Source organism: Elephas maximus, chromosome 4 (assembly GCF_024166365.1).
Source record: "Elephas maximus indicus isolate mEleMax1 chromosome 4, mEleMax1 primary haplotype, whole genome shotgun sequence".
Taxonomy (NCBI): domain Eukaryota; kingdom Metazoa; phylum Chordata; class Mammalia; order Proboscidea; family Elephantidae; genus Elephas; species Elephas maximus.
The window spans coordinates 96,696,065-96,712,814 of record NC_064822.1 but is presented as its reverse complement, the minus strand read 5'-3'; the positions used below and the strand labels follow the sequence as shown (position 1 = coordinate 96,712,814).

Below are 16,750 nucleotides of genomic sequence, written 5' to 3'. Positions count from 1 at the left end.
GACGGAACCGAAGAGGGTTTAACTGACTGCCTTCTAGGTACCAGGCATTTTTCACGAGTTAAAACATTTAATCTTTACAACAACGCTATGATGAGGATATTATCTCCATTTTGGAGACGATGAAACATGCTCCGAGTATTTAGGTTGCTCAACGTCACAAACTACCATGTGGCAGAACTATAATTTGAATTTAGGTCAGCTTCCTCCGAGGCCCTCTTAATTTCACTGAACGTCTTCCCTTTGCGGTTCAGTGCCACCGCGGTTCAGTGCCACCACGGTCCAGAGTTACCTGCCCCAAGTACGTGCACCCTTTGACGCAGAAACTGCAAGAGCCGAAGAGGAGCCCATCCCTTCGCGCTCCGCCCCCTAGCTCTCAGTGCGCCGGCGCGTCCGGTAGCGCCCCTCCGGGCGGGGCTGGGGGCGGGCCCGGAGGCGGGGCTGGGGGGCGGGTCCGGGGGCAGGGCCGCGTCGGTGCAGCCGCCCGAGGGGTAGCGGTGGCGGAGGCCGTGTCCAGGCTTCTTGGGGGGTTGCCGGCCGGACGGCCGGCTTGGGCACCGCGGCCGCGCTCGTGGAGGAGGTGGGCGGGCAGCCGAGGGGAGGGGAAGGAAAAGGGCGGGCGGGCGCGAGGCCGCGGCGGAGGAGGAACTTGTTGCTTTCGCGGCTGCGCGGTGCCGCTCCCTCCGCTCCAGTTCGCCCGGGCGGGCGCGGCAGCTGCGGCGGCGGCGGAGGCGGTGGCGGCGGCGGTGGCGGCGGCAGCGCGGTGCCGGGGCGATGCGGCGCTACCTGCGTCTCGTGGTGCTGTGTCTGGGCTGCGGATTCTGCTCGCTTCTCTATGCCTTCAGCCAGCTCGCCGTGTCACTGGAGGAAGGAGCGGGCGGCGGTGGCGGGAAGCCGCAGGCCGCAACGGCTTCCTGGCTCTCGGGCGGCGGACGCGGCGCCGCGAGATGGGCTGGCAGCGCCGGTCCCGGGGTGCGTCCGGGCCGGTCGGACAGGTACGGGCCGTTCACTGTCGTGGGGCCCGGGCGCGGGGCGCGAGACTCGGCCTGGCCCGGCTGCTCGCCGTCGGTCCCGCGCTTCCCGCCGCCGGGCCCTCTCCTCCTGTCCTTTGGTGCGGTCTCTGACCCCCTTTCGCGCATTTCCCTCCTCTCCTGGGGTGAGCCCGGTGCTGCTCCAGCTCAGAGCATCCCGTACTTCTCGTGTGTTTTCTGACCCCATTCCTTCTGCGTTCTTTAAAGCAGTTAGTTGTTAATTTCAAGTTTTAATAGTTGCTCTCCTTAGCCCTTTTTAGGATCCGTTGAAAATAAGAGGTGTCCTACAAAAGCCTTCCTGCTGTTGGGCTACTGGGAATTCCCTCTTGTCTCCATGGAGTTGAAGTTGAGATATTTAAAGAGGCTGGCGTCCCAGTTCAGCTTTTTTTTTTTTTTCTTCTCTTAAAAAGGCCGTCTAATTTTTGTGTCGACATTTAAATTTTTAATTATTAGTAGCGGTTAGTTAAGTCTGGACATGGCATTTATTTGGATTGTGATTTTTTCTTTAGAAAACAATCGATTTGTTCTGAAACTTCTAGCAAATTAAAAGAGAGCGATACTTAACATGCCCAAGTCGATTGTGAGATGGGACGAAGGTATCTTTCTTTACAAATCGATATTTAAAAAGCAGCATAATAAAAACTTAGGTAGATTTACACAAATCACTCCCAGAGTTGGAATCAACATGAAATTTAGATGGAAAGATAATATTTTTGGGGAATGCGCTTTGAATGCGTAACAAAATCTGGGCATTTGCACTGCCTTGAAAAACAGGCTCAGGCAACCTTGTCCTACAGGTACTTCTCTAGAGAAACTACCCAGGGTGCTCCCTACCAACAGGCACATATTACTTTGATATAGGAAAGCATCAGTGGGTAAGGAGAGTGCACCACGTTTGCATGCATCTGGGGGAGTTTTGGGCAGAGAAACAACATGGAAAAGCTGGATTTTATTTTGACTTCACGATTTAATTAAGTTTAGGTGAGTGCCTAAGACATCAGTTCTAGGCAGTTTAACATTGTTCTGAGTTGGTGGTCTTTCCTACTGTGAAAAGGGAACGTTTGGGCAGAAGAACAGCATGGAAAAGCTGGATTGCCATGTTTTTACCCAGTGATTTGATTATGGAGCAGGCGAGTCCTAGTACATCAGGATCCTTCGTAAACGCAGAACTTTCTTCCAAAGCTAGGTTTGGCAGCCTTCAGTTATCTGTCATGGGAGAAGCTGAGATGGAAGACTTGAATGAGCTCATGAAAAAATGACACATGGAAGCTAAGCTGTTTATTGTGAAGCATTTAAAATTACAGAAAAATTATTTTTGTGTTGGGTAGAATTGTACAGAAGCAACATTTTAACTAAAACTGAGTGAAATTAAACTATTAACATCTAGTTTGATAGAATAACATTCATTTTTAGCACTTTGTCTCAGATACTTATACTTTATTTTGTGACAGATTTTTATAAATTGTATTTGCGTGTCAAGTTGGCCAAAATTGTGTCACATTTAGAAAATAAGTACTTCGGTTTTAATATAGACCTATTACTGAAATCTTAGGTTTGATGTGTCAGAGTCGAGTCACTAAAAAACTAAGCATAGCTCTTCATTTTAAATGAGGCATACATCTAAGTTTAAAGTTTTATCTAGTCTTTGTAAAAATGTGAACTACGTTTCAGCATGTACCCATGTGTAAGGGAAAGTTGGGCAGAGGAACAGAGTGGAAAAGCTGAAAGGTTGTATTTTTACTTTATGATTTAATTAAGGTCAGGTGAGTGCCTAAGACGTCATCAGGACGTCATAAAAATAGAACTACTTCCAAAGCCGTTTTGGGAATTTTAGTTTAGGCATTATTTATAGCATCTTTTTAGGTTTCTCAGAGTTACAGCAACTTTTTTTGGCTATCGTGGGATATGGAGTAGTTACCCTCAATCTCTTTCTATGCATTAAGTCTTTTGGCCAAGGCCCAGAGGGCATCAGTAATTGGACCAGGGTTAGAACTGTATATCCTTTGATTTTTCTACAAGTACTTTTTCTATAAAGCTGCTGTGATAAGTGTCTGGTCTTGCTAGTATTTCAGCAGTGGATAATGGGGCCACGAAGCAAGCCAACATCTTCCTCTTTTTCTTAGAACTTGATTATCGTTGCATGCTTTTTTTCAAGCAGCCTTCCCTGAAAGATTAGAACTGTTAAATCGTCTTTTATTTAAAACGTGGGATCTAGGGTTATACCCAGTATATTCCAGTGGTCAGATCTTAGAGAAAGTATCATTGCACAGAGTTCCATGACAACAGAATACTTGGAAAGGTCTTTCCATGGCCTTAACATGAAAAAAAAAAAAGTAAGACCTATAAAATAATGACAGTTTTTCAGTGAAATGCGTTCTCAGTGCATCCTGTGTGAAACCATTATTTTAGTATTCAGAAAAGACAAAGATCTTAAAGTCACACAAGCCTGCGTTCTCATACTGGCTCTGGTTGCTGTCAGACCTTGGCCAAATTGCATCACCTCTCTGCTTCAGTTTCCTCACCTGTAAAATATAACTGATACTTACCCTACCTTGTAATAGAGTTCTTAGTCGCCAGTGATTAAAATCCAATAAAACTAACTTAAGCAAAATGGACATTTATTGGCTTATAAAGGTCCCTGGAAGGAACAGAATTAAAGAACTGCAAACACCAGGGCAACTCCAGGGACCTCAAGGACTGGGGGAGTAGTTCTTGAATCCTCTTCACCTGCATATAGGTTTTGTTCATGGAGCCTTTCCACTCTGTGCAGTGTTTCTTTAATCTCAAATAGAAAATCCAGGGGAAAGGCTCTCCTTGGACTTGCTTGGATGACATGCTCATCTGTGGGCCAGTCAGTGTGAGGTGGGAAGGTGGACCTCTGCTTCCATGGCTCGGTGACACTTGCACATCCCTGTGGTAGACAGAATAACGTGATTGATGTTGGTGAGGAGTGGTGCCTCCAATGAGGGGCACTGCTGGGTACACAGTATCTCTCACACATAGACTTTATGAAGCTATTCAATGTGGACAGATCGTATTACAACATTATTTGATATAAACCAGTCATTACCAGGCATCAGTACTTCTGCAGAAGGAGTTATATCACTGTGTAATTTTATACTTGAATTACACAAGGTGATTAAATTCTCACATTTCACATGAATTGTAACAGTGATTATCAAGATTTCATCCTATTGGCGTCTGTACAGCTATATGATATTGGGGAGTCAAGAAACTACTAAACTTTTCGGTGATGCTATTTCTGGACCTGATGTGCCTCATTGTGACACACTGTGGTAGTCACTTCACTCTCTTTTTCAGATTTGGTTAGGCCATTGAGTTATCGTTTCTGTTGGGTCTTGTAAACACTAATAGGATATACTGAGAATTTAAAGACTGGAAATCGTTGGAGTCACAGACTTCAGTTTTACCACTTATTGGCGGTTTAACCTTGAACGTATCTGCTCATTTGTTGAATGGAGATGAGAGTTTCTATGATACTGGGTTGTTTGAGAGAATTGAAATGAAATAGCATGTACAAATTATGTAGTATGGTGCCTAGCTCAACAGAGCTTCAAAATTGTAGCTAATATGGTGATGGTTTTTTTTTTTTTTTTTTACTTTTTTTTTTTAATTAAATTTATTAAGCTTCAAGTGAACGTTTACAAATCCAATCAGTCTGTCACATAGAAGTTTGCATACATCTCACTCCCTACTCCCACTTGCTCTCCCCCTCTTGAGTCAGCCCTTTCAGTCTCTCCTTTCGTGACAATTTTGCCGGCTTCCCTCTCTCTCTGTCCTCCCATCCCCCCTGCAGACAAGAGTTGCCAACACAATCTCAAGTGTCCACCTGATATAATTAGCTCACTCTTCATCAGCGTCTCTCTCCCACCCGCTGACCAGTCCCTTTCATGTCTGATGAGTTTCTTCGGGGATGGTTCCTGTCCTGTGCCAACAGAAGGTCTGGGGACCATGGCCGCCGGGATTCCTCTGGTCTCAGTCAGACCATTAAGTTTGGTCTTTTTATGAGAATTTGGGGTCTGCATCCCACTGATCTCCTGCTCCCTCAGGGGTCCTTTGCTGTGCTCCCTGTCAGGGCAGTCATCTATTGTGGCCGGGCACCAACTAGTTCTTCTGGTCTCAGGATGATGTAGGTCTCTGGTTCATGTGGCCCTTTCTGTCTCTTGGGCTCTTAGTTGTCGTGTGACCTTGGTGTTCTTCATTTTCCTTTGCTCCAGGTGGGTTGAGACCAATTGATGCATCTTAGATGGCCGCTTGTTAGCATTTAAGACCCCAGACGCCACATTTCAAAGTGGGATGCAGAGTGTTTTCATAATAGAATTATTTTGCCAATTGACTTAGAAGTCCCCCCAAACCATGTTCCCCAGACCCCCGCCCTTGCTCCGCTGACCTTTGAAGCATTCATTTTATCCCGGAAACTTCTTTGCTTTTGGTCCAGACCAATTGAGCTGACCTTCCATGTATTGAGTGTTGTCTTTCCCTTCACCTAAAGCAGTTCTTACCTACTGATTAATCAATAAAAAACCCTCTCCCACCCTCCCTCCCTCCCCTCCTCGTAACCACAAAAGTATGTGTTCTTCTCAGGTTTACTATTTCTCAAGATCTTATAATAGTGATCTTATACAATATTTGTCCTTTTGCCTCTGACTAATTTCGCTCAGCATAATGCCTTCCAGGTTCCTCCATGTTATGAAATGTTTCACAGATTCGTCACTGTTCTTTATCGATGCGTAGTATTCCATTGTGTGAACATACCACAATTTATTTACCCATTCATCCGTTGATGGACACCTTGGTTGCTTCCAACTTTTTGCTATTGTAAACAGAGCTGCAGTAAACATGGGTGTGCATATATCTGTTTGTGTGAAGGCTCTTGTATCTCTAGGGTATATTCCAAGGAGTGGGATTTCTGGGTTGTATGGCAGTTCTATTTCTAACTGTCTAAGATAACGCCAGATACATTTCCAAAGTGGTTGTACCATTTTACATTCCCACCAGCAGTGTATAAGAGTTCCAGTCTCTCCGCAGCCTCTCCAACATTTATTATTTTGTGTGTTTTGGATTAATGCCAGCCTTGCTGGTGTGAGATGGAATCTCATCGTAGTTTTAATTTGCATTTCTCTAATGGCTAATGATCGAGAGCATTTTCTCATGTATCTGTTGGCTGCCTGAATATCTTCTTTAGTGAAATGTGTGTTCATATCCTTTGCCCACTTTTTGATTGGGTTGTTTGTCTTTTTGTGGTTGAGTTTTGACAGAATCATGTAGATTTTAGAGATCAGGCGCTGGTCGGAGATGTCATAGTTGAAAATTCTTTCCCAGTCTGTAGGTGGTCTTTTTACTCTTTTGGTGAAGTCTTTAGATGAGCATAGGTGTTTGATTTTTAGGAGCTCCCAGTTATCGGGTTTCTCTTCATCATTTTTGGTAATGTTTTGTATTCTGTTTATGCCTTGTATTAGGGCTCCTAGGGTTGTCCCAATTTTTTATTCCATGATCTTTATGGTTTTAGTCTTTATGTTTAGGTCTTTGATCCACTTGGAGTTAGTTTTTGTGCATGGTGTAAGGTATGGGTCCTGTTTCATTTTTTTACAAATGGATATCCAGTTATGCCAGCACCATTTGTTAAAAAGGCTATCTTTTCCCCAGTTAATTGACACTGGTCCTTTGTCAAATATCAGCTGCTCATACGTGGATGGATCTATGTCTGGGTTCTCAATTCTGTTCCACTGGTCTATGTGCCTGTTGTACCAGTACCAGGCTGTTTTGACTACTGTGGCTGTATAATAGGTTCTGAAATCAGGTAGAGTGAGGCCTCCCACTTTCCTCTTCTTTTTCAGTAATGCTTTGCTTATCCGGGGCTTCTTTCCCTTCCATATGAAATTGGTGATTTGGTTCTCTATCCCCTTAAAATATGACATTGGAATTTGGATCGGAAGTGCGTTAAATGTATAGATGACTTTTGGTAGAATAGACATTTTTACTATGTTAAGTCTTCCTATCCATGAGCAAGGTATGTTTTTCCACTTAAGTATGTCCTTTTTAATTTCTTGTAGTAGAGCTTTGTAGTTTTCTTTGTATAGGTCTTTTACATTTTTGGTAAGATTTATTCCTAAGTATTTTATCTTCTTGGGGGCTACTGTGAATGGTATTGATTTGGTTATTTCCTCTTCGATGTTCTTTTTGTTGATGTAGAGGAATCCAAGTGATTTTTGTATGTTTATTTTATAACCTGAGACTCTGCTAAACTCTTCTATTAGTTTCAGTAGTTTTCTGGAGGATTCCTTAGGGTTTTCTATGTATATAATCGTGTCATCTGCAAATAGTGATAACTTTACTTCCTCCTTGCCAATCCGGATACCTTTTATTTCTTTGTCTAGCCTAATTTCCCTGGCTAGGACTTCCAGCAGGATGTTGAATAAGAGTGGTGATAAAGGGCATCCTTGTCTGGTTCCCGTTCTCAAGGGAAATGCTTTCAGGTTCTCTCCATTTAGAGTGATATTGGCTGTTGGCTTTGCATAGATGCCCTTTATTATGTTGAGGAATTTTCCTTCAATTCCTATTTTGGTAAGAGTTTTTATCATAAATGGGTGTTGGACTTTGTCAAATGCCTTTTCTGCATCAATTGATAAGATCATGTGGTTTTTGTCTTTTGTTTTATTTATGTGATGGATTACATTAATGGTTTTTCTGATATTAAACCAGCCTTGCATACCTGGTATAAATCCCACTTGATCATGGTGAATTATTTTTTTGATGTGTTGTTGGATTCTATTGGCTAGAATTTTGTTGAGGATTTTTGCATCTGTGTTCATGAGGGATATAGGTCTATAATTTTCTTTTTTTGTAATGTCTTTACCTGGTTTTGGTATCAGGGAGATGGTGGCTTCATAGAATGAGTTAGGTAGTATTCCGTCATTTTCTATGCTTTGGAATACCTTCAGAAGTAGGGGTGTCAACTCTTCTCTGAAAGTTTGGTAGAACTCTGCAGTGAAGCCGTCCAGGCCAGGGCTTTTTTTTGTTGGGAGTTTTTTGATTACCGTTTCAATCTCTTTTTTTGTTATGGGTCTATTTAGTTGTTCTACTTCTGAATGTGTTAGTTTAGGTAGGTAGTGTTTTTCCAGGAATTCATCCATTTCTTCTAGGTTTGCAAATTTGTTAGAGTACAATTTTTCATAATAATCTGAAATGATTCTTTTAATTTCATTTGGTTCTGTTGTGATGTGGTCCTTCTCGTTTCTTATTCAGGTTATTTGTTTCCTTTCCTATATTTCTTTAGTCAGTCTAGCCAATGGTTTATCAATTTTGTTAATTTTTTCAAAGAACCAGCTTTTGGCTTTGTTAATTCTTTCAATTGTTTTTCTGTTCTCTAATTCATTTAGTTCAGCTCTAATTTTTATTATTTGTTTTCTTCTGGTGCCTGATGGATTCTTTTGTTGCTCACTTTCTATTTGTTCAAGTTGTAGGGACAGTTCTCTGATTTTGGCTCTTTCTTCTTTTTGTATGTGTTCTTCAATATTTTTATCAGTGTGTTCCTTGGCATTTTCTGCAGTTTGCCTTATTTCATTTGTGATGTCTTGAAGCATTCTGTAAATTAGATTTTTGTATTCTGTAGCTGATAATTCCAGGATTGTATCTTCATTTGGGAAAGATTTTTATTCTTTTGTTTGGGGGGTTGGAGAAGCTGTCATGGTCTGCTTCTTTAAGTGGTTTAATATGGATTGTTGTCTCCGTGCCATCACTGGGAAACTAGTTTTTCCAGAAAATCCGCTTAAAAAAAAATGCAGTCAGATCCCTATCAGAGTTCTCCCTCTGGCTCAGGCTATTCGGATGTTAATGAAGCCGCCTGGGGAGGGTGGGGGAGGGAACAGAGAGATAGGAGAGTAGCACCTCAGAATATAGCCAGAGTTGCTTGTCTTGCTTGGAATGACTATTATATCTGAGATTCCCGCGGGGCGCGTCGCCTATGTGTGCTGGCTGTGTGGAGATTGCCCCCGGGGGGTCTGGCCCGCTGGAGTCACGGTCACATCCTCCGCTTCCAGCCCCACGCCCAGGGTCAAGGCTCCCCTGCTGGGACGGTGCACTCTCGACTGCAAAATCAGTCGGTGCCTCCCGGGGACTTCTCCTACCGGCTGCTTGCCACGCCGCCCGCGCGAACCGGCTGGGCCCCCTCCCGGGGTTGGCTCAGCTCTCCATGTTTATGCCGTACCTGCGTCCAGTCCAAATCCCGGCGGGACGGTTCCCCGGCTGGGACGCTGCTCTCCCCGTTCCAAGACCAGTCACTGCCTCCCGGGGACTTCTCCTACCGGCTGCGTCCCACGCTGCCCGCGGAACCGGCTGGTCCCCCTCCCGGGGTTAATTCAGGGGGGTGGAGCAGCTCTCTGTGCTTGTGCCGTACCTGACTGGTACGCTGGCTCCAGGCTCTGAAAACAATCGCTGCTTCCCCGTATTAGTTCATTCTCCGTCTCTAAATCTGTGTTTGTTGTTCAGGGTTCGTAGATTGTTATGTATGTGATCGATTCACTTGTTTTTCCGTGTCTTTGTTGTAAGAGGGATCTGAGGTAGCATCTGCCTAGTCCGCCATCTTGGCTCCGCCTCCTGGTGTTGGTTTTGATAATGTAATTTTTTCATATATTTTTTAAAATTGTGCTTTAGGTGAAAGGCTACAGAGCAAATTAGTTTCTCATTAAACAATTAATACATGTATTGTTTTGTGACATTGGTTGCCAACCCTCTGATATGTCAACACTCTCCCTTTCTGTAGCTTGCGTTCCTCATTTCCACTTGTCCAACTTTCCTGTCCGCTTCTGCCTTCTCGTCCTTGCCCTTTGACAGGTGTGCTTATTTATTATTTAGTCTCATATGCATGGCTGAGCCACGTGTATTATTGTTTGCTTTATGGGCCTGTGTAAACTTTGGCTTAAGGGTTAACCTCAGGAGTGACCTCAGTGCTGAGTTAAAAGGGTGTCCGGGTGCCATACCCTTGGGGTTTCTCCAGTCTCTGTCAGATCAGTAAGTCTGATCCTTTTTTTTTTTTATTTTGTTCTATATTTTTCTCCAGCTCTGTCTGGGACTCTGTTGTGATTCCTGTCAGAGCAGTCAGTGGTGGTAGCTGGCTACCATCTAGTTGTGCTGGACTCAGCCTGGTGGAGGCTGTGGTAATTGTGGTCCGTTAGTCCTTTGGACTAATCTTTCCCTTGTGTCTTTGGTTTTCTTCTTTCTCCCTTGCTCCAGACAGGGTGGGACCAGCGGAGTATGTTACATGGCCACTTGTAAGCTTTTAACCCCAGATGCTTCTCACCAGAGTAGGACATGGAACATTTTCTTTACAACCTACTCTATGCCATTTGAGCTAGATGTCCCCTGAGGCTGTGGTCCCCAACTCTCAGCCCAGTAATTCAGTCCCTCAGGGAATTTGGATGTGTTTATGAAGCTGCTCTGATTCTGCCTTGGTCAGTTGTGTTGACTTCCCCAGTATTGTGTACTGGCTAACCCTTCATGATAAAGTAAAGTGATTGGTTTTCCATCTCTAACTGGGAATAATTGCCATCCTCGTGTCCCAGTCCAAACCTGCTAAATCAGAATGCCTGGCGCGAAGACCACGAATCTGTATTTTAGGTTAAGTGTCCCAGGTCGTGTTATAAAACCAAAGACTGAGAACTGTTGATTTAGCTGAGAGTGGTTTGATTGCTATTTTTGCACTACCATTTTATTTTTAGTGGAAAGGTTTTTTTTTCTTCCTTTTCCTTGCAGTTATTTGTGAAGAAGAGGAGAAGTGTTCGAACAATGAACAGTGAAGAAAGTTGAATTAGTAAAGTCAACCTTAATCTGTCTTGCTTCATTAAATGCGTAGATAAACCCACTGCCGTTGAGTCGATTCCGACTCATAGCGACTCTATAAGACAGAGTAGAACTCCACCATGGAGTTTCCAAGGAGTGCCTGGCGGAGAGAGAGCTTATGTAAAACTGGCACTCTGCACCTTGTATTTTAGTTCTTGAAGATAATGGCAGTACTTGCTTTAAATAGTTGTAACAAATCTGACACACAATATTTAATGAATGCTAGTTTTAGAAAAAAAATTTTTTTTTTTAATTTTTTAAGTTTTAGTAGTTATCTTAGAGGTCAGGCTGCTAACCAAAAGGTCCGTAGTTTGAATCCACTAGTCACTCCTTGGAAATTCTGTGGGTGGGACAGTTCTATTCTGTCCTGTGGGGCTGCCATGAGTTGGAATCAAGTCCACGGCAGTGGGTTTTGGTTAGTAGTTATTTTAATTAATTAAAGTAATGTCTTTCTGTGCTTTTTATGGGGGGAGGGAGCAGTTATTTGGCTAATGAAAAAATAATAGTTTTGGTTTAGAAATCCTATTTTAAAACATTAAAATTATTATCTATATGTTGTTGCAGATACTTAACCCCACATGTTGACTTACATTTTGTTCGTATTATGTATGCCATATATATTCAGATTGGCATTTTTTTCCTTTATGGATTTTGCCTTTGTTGTGCATAGAGAAAACTTCCTACTAGAGCTTTCTTTCTCCTTTTTTTTAACGTTTAAATCTTTAATCTAGTTTGGTTTTTGGTGTATAGTGTAATGCTAACTTTTTTTTTCTAAGTGATTAGATAATTGTTTCAGTGCCATTTGTGTATAAGTAGTCCTTTTCCCACTTCCTGAGTACTCATTAAATTTGAAATTTCAGAAGAAAAAGTGACTTAGAGTTGGAAATAAATCTAAGTTGTCCAGAGACAGGCACTGATCTTCAAATACTGGTGATTTTGGAAATATATCATGGAAATGGTTTCTTTTAACGTGTCTGTAAGCATCTTTGTTTCTCTTACACAGCCGCAGCACAGGTATCTGTCTTGAAGTTACAGCGTAGGCTTGCCTTACTTCCTTCAGACTTTCCCGTTGTTCTGCTGGATATGCCTAGACTTATCCCTGACTCTCTTAAGGTGTACATGGTTTTCACTGAAGCCTTATGACTATCATGAACATTTTGAAAAAAATTCTATTGCCATTTAATTTAAAAGTATAAAAGGCCTTCTGTTACAGAATTTAAGTAAACTTCAAATTTGAAAACTATTACTGTGGTTAGTGTTGTTTAATGCTGTCATTAGCCCAGAGCATGAAATGTTTCCATTTTTACAACACAATGCAAGTACTGAAATTATTAGGAATGCTTATTTTTGAACAGTTCCTTTCTTTTTAACTTTATATTTTGAAATAAACGTAGATTGACAGAAAGTGGTAGAGACGTCCATGTATCCTTCACTCAGCTTGCCCCAATGGTAACATCTTACAATGCAGTATCACTATATCTAGAATGTATATACACACATACATATATATGTATGTATATTTATACGTATATACGTGTATATGTCACTGTGTACGTGAATCACTACAGTGACGTATAATCCACAGACCTTATTCAGATTTCACCAGTTTTACATGCACTTGTGTGTGCGCATATAGTTCTATGCACTTTCATCACAGATGTACGTTCGTACATCCTCCCATTCCCAAGATACAGAGCTGTTGCATCACTACAAAGATTCCTCGTGCTACCTCTTGATCGGTTTGCTTTTAGACAAGCCATCTAGAGCTACAAGCATTAGCCATATGGAATTTGAGGGTGATCCATAGTAAAGTTTTATTTCAATTTGACCAACAGTGAGTTTATAGACCTTTGACAGCCTCTAGTTTTGTGGGTTGAGTTTAAGGTTGGAAGGAGTTTGTAATCATTTTATTTATGACTGGAAGATGTACACAGTGATGTGTCTACATCAGAGGAGCGTCTTAAATATGGGTATCTATAGCTGTGACCTGTAGAAATTGGCCGTATCTGGGTTTGTGGCCGATAGGTGGGCTGCTTCCCCCTCCCCCCCCCCCCACCTGGTGACACACCGTAATCAGGAGATTGTACAGCTAGTGCTGTTGAAGGGTGCTAGGCCTGCTGCTCTTTGGTTGCTGAAGCATGTGGCTTCCTAGGGAAGCCCTGTGCTCTGGGTGATAAGGCAGCCACTCAGGCCATCAGGGCTCCAGGGGAGACAGAGCTCCATCAGGACAGTATGTAGTCAGTGGACTACTCTGTGGCCAAGCCACTGCAGCTCTGCCAGGAGCCTGAGTTTCCTTTAGTCTCTGGTGGCTAGAACATTCTGGATTTTGCCAGCACACTCCAGTGCAGTTTCTAGGGCAGGGCTGTCCCAAAAATGTCCCCTTGGGCTGACCAGAATCCACAAAGGCCTGTCAGTCATCTGGTTGGAGAGAATAGACCTGTCTGCCAGGATTCTGGGAGCCTAATGAGGAAGGGCGTGAGGGTCTTGGCCTTTATTTAGTATATAACCTCTCATGAAATGTACCTATTTTCAGTATGACATGTAGGCTAGAGTCCTGGTATTTTTTATCCTCTTCGGAGAATAAACCTCTAGACTTCTGCCAGAAAATGGAGATTGGTGGAGAAAATCTGGGGCTTTAACTGTTTCTTTAACAGATTGCTATTTCTTCTGTTTCCAGATCCATCTTTTTTCTCATTAATTATTACAATGGCCGACACACCCCTGGGGGGGCGGTGGGCAGGTGGAGAACTGCAGGTGAAATATGCTTGCTTCTTGATTTCTTCCAATCCCAATTTAGGATTCAACTTTTTTTTTTTTCCCTGTAATAGTCTATTTTATTTTTATATGCAGTAGAACATACAGCAATTCAATAATTTCTACATGTACAATTCAGTGACATTGGTTATATCCAAATTGTGCAAACATTCTCACCCTCCTTTTCCAAATTCCGCCCCCATTAATATTGACTCATTGCTCCCTAAGTTTCTGTCTAATCTTCCGAGTTGTTGGTGTCAGTTTGATCCCATGTAGACAGTTCTTTAAAAGATCACCATGTTCATGGTAAACATTCTGTACTAATTATGTATTGTTTAGTTTAAAGAAGTCTTCAGGGAATACTTTTGGTTTAAGATTTAAGGTTTAAAGATTGTCTCAGGCAATTGCTTTTGGGGTTCATCCAGCCTTTACGGCTCTAGAAAGTCTGGATTCCATGATATTTTGAAATTCTGTTTCACATTTTCACCCTTTTTGATCAGGATTCTTACATAAAATCTTTGAACAAAAATGTTCAGTAATGGTAGCCAGCCACCATCCAGTTCTTCTGGTCTCATGGCAAAGAAGGCAGTTGTTCATGGAGGCAGGTAGCCATGCATTCTGTTTTCTCCTTTTATTCCTGACTGTCCTTCTTCATCTTTTGCTCCGCCCTTGGAGAGTCTTGATTAATTGGACCTGGGATAGAATCCTTTATATTTTCAACATGTAACCCAAGAACTACTAAGGTTTGAAAAAGAATATGTAACTGATGTATTTTGTAACTTGAAGTGCAAATTGAGGAATAAGTAGTATAGTTACAGAAAAATAATTTCAAGTAATCATTTTTATAGAAAAATTGGGTTAGAAAGGGAGTCATTTTCTTTGAGATTTCCATTTTCTGTTTCCATTTTGCACTATTGTAAGGTTTGATGGGGAAGATGGAACAACCAAGGTAGTTACTGTCTTCCTGGGACAAAGGTGCACTTTAGGTGTTGATTGTAAGTAGGTTACGGATTTGTTGAAATAAGCTGTGATAATGTGTGTATCTGTAAATTGGTGATAATAACTATCTTAACGGGTCTGTTGTGAGGCTTAAATATATGTAAAAGCGCTTGAATCTGAAAAGAACTATGCAGGTGTTTATTATCACTGCCACTGAGTCTGGTCCTTGATATGAAATGCAAAACTTAAAAATACACAAGTATGCTGATAAAAGTACAAACATTAATTTCCTGATCAAATCCTGAATTTTACTGGTATGCACACGTTTTCTTTTTTTCTTCTAACTAATCAAACGTTTAAATTGATATGTTACTTTTTATGCTATGCCAGAGAGTGGTGTCGGTTTAAAGGAAAAGCAAATTAAAATGTAAATTTTCTGTTAATTTTAAAATTCCAACTGTGTAATTGTTCATACACTAGGATTCAGAATTATCACTTAGGCAGTATTTTTAAAAATCACCAGCACTTAACTCTGTCGTCAGAGATTCTGATTTAATAGGCCTGGTGGGGGCTTTCAGTTGATTTACCTTGTGCAGCGAGGGTCAAAAACCCCTGCCTTAGGTGGCTGGTATTTGTGAGAGGTATGTTCAGAGATCTTTGCAAATTTGGGATTTCATGATACACAATAAACCTTTCCCTATAAAAACAGTAGCTTACACTTGAACCCGTAGTGAGAGAAAACAGTTACATAGTGATGGGACATGAGATGGCCTGGTGTAGTGACTTACACTGACTTCATACCCAGATCTCCATTGTGGTGAATTTTTGAAAAGATGCCCTGGTGGTGCAGTGGTTAAAGTGCTTAGCTGCCAACCAAAAGGTTGGTGGTTCAAACCCATCGGCTACTCCTTGAGAGAAAGCTGTGGCAGTCTGCTTCCATGAAGATTACGGCCTTGGAAGCCTATGGGGCAGTTCTGCTCTCCAGGGTTGCTGCGAGTCGGAATTGACTTGACTGCAATGGATTTTTTTTTTTTTTTTGGCGGGGGGAGTAACAGTGAGAAAAAAAGCTTTCTGTAACGTGAGGCATTTGTTTTAGCTACAACTTGAGATCTAAGAAGAAAGACCACACTTAGATATAAGAAAAAAAAAATCTTCCGTTTTACCTAGTGTAATATAATGAACCTGAGATACTGCAGATAATGAAACTGAGTCGTGAACGTTAGCATGATTTCTGATTTTTCAATTTAAAACCCTGCACAAGTAGCTTGGATTGAGGGATTCATTTAAAAGCGTTCGAAGGTGGTCCTCTCTTCCCTTTCCACCAAGCATTTGTGACATTTTGATTTTGCTTCAGGATAGGGTTTTGTTTGGCTGAAATGGATTTCATTTAGGGGAACATGCTTGACCCATAAAGGAAGAGGTCAGTTAATGGGGAAAATCTTAGAAGTATGTCCATTTTGTTTACTATATCAGGAGAGTTCCTGGCTAGGAAACTGTTTTCCAATCTGTAGTATATTCTAAAGGTTTTAAAGTCCCATTTAAAATAATGGTGCCTGAAAAAAAAAAAGTAGAGGAGAAATCTTATTTTCAAAAATCTTCAAGTTACCCTGGCAGCCTGGATTTATAGATTCGTTGCTCTAAAATAGAACAGTAAGTTACATTATTGAGTAAATTCCTTGTTAGTTCTAATCTGAGATACTTACATAGGACTCTTATTTCTGTCTTACTCTGTTAGGTGTAAAGATTTCTCACTGTGTTACTGGAATCCCTATTGGATGCTGCCCTCTGATGTTTGTGGAATGAACTGCTTTTGGGAAGCGGCTTTTAGGTAGGCACTTAATATTTAATTGGTAGGTCAGCGTAGGTAAGATTAGCTAAAAAAAGCTAGTAGATCATAAAACCTTATTTCTTCCCCTATCATTTATTTTTATCGTACGAGTAAATAATTCATTTTCTGATTGAATTTTCAATTCCCTCTCACCATTTTGTAGTTATTGCTAATTTTAGTACATACGTATATAAAATGCTCTAAATTTTCTCAGATTTTATTAAGGTAAACCATTGTTCATAGAATTCATGTTCTAATTTGAAGGAGCAAGTGATAAAGATAGACATCCACTGACATTAACAGACATATGGCATTTATCCAATTGAAAACTATACTGAAAAAA

The 16,750-nt window shown here is 41.6% G+C and overlaps 1 protein-coding gene across 4 annotated transcripts in view; it reads left to right on the top strand.

The window, feature by feature from the left end:
- Nucleotides 1-730: 730 nt before the first annotated feature.
- The window catches only part of GXYLT1 (glucoside xylosyltransferase 1), a 161,890-nt gene continuing 145,870 nt past the window's right edge, over nt 731-16,750 (top strand). For 3 of the 4 annotated variants that reach the window (XM_049882844.1, XM_049882840.1, XM_049882843.1), the window contains exons 1-2: nt 731-992; nt 16,315-16,407. In XM_049882844.1, the coding sequence (XP_049738801.1) occupies nt 772-992; nt 16,315-16,407 (314 nt within the window). In that variant the 5' untranslated portion in view covers nt 731-771. The remainder of the gene's footprint in view (nt 993-16,314; nt 16,408-16,750) is intronic. The other variant, XM_049882842.1, reaches the window with a different exon arrangement.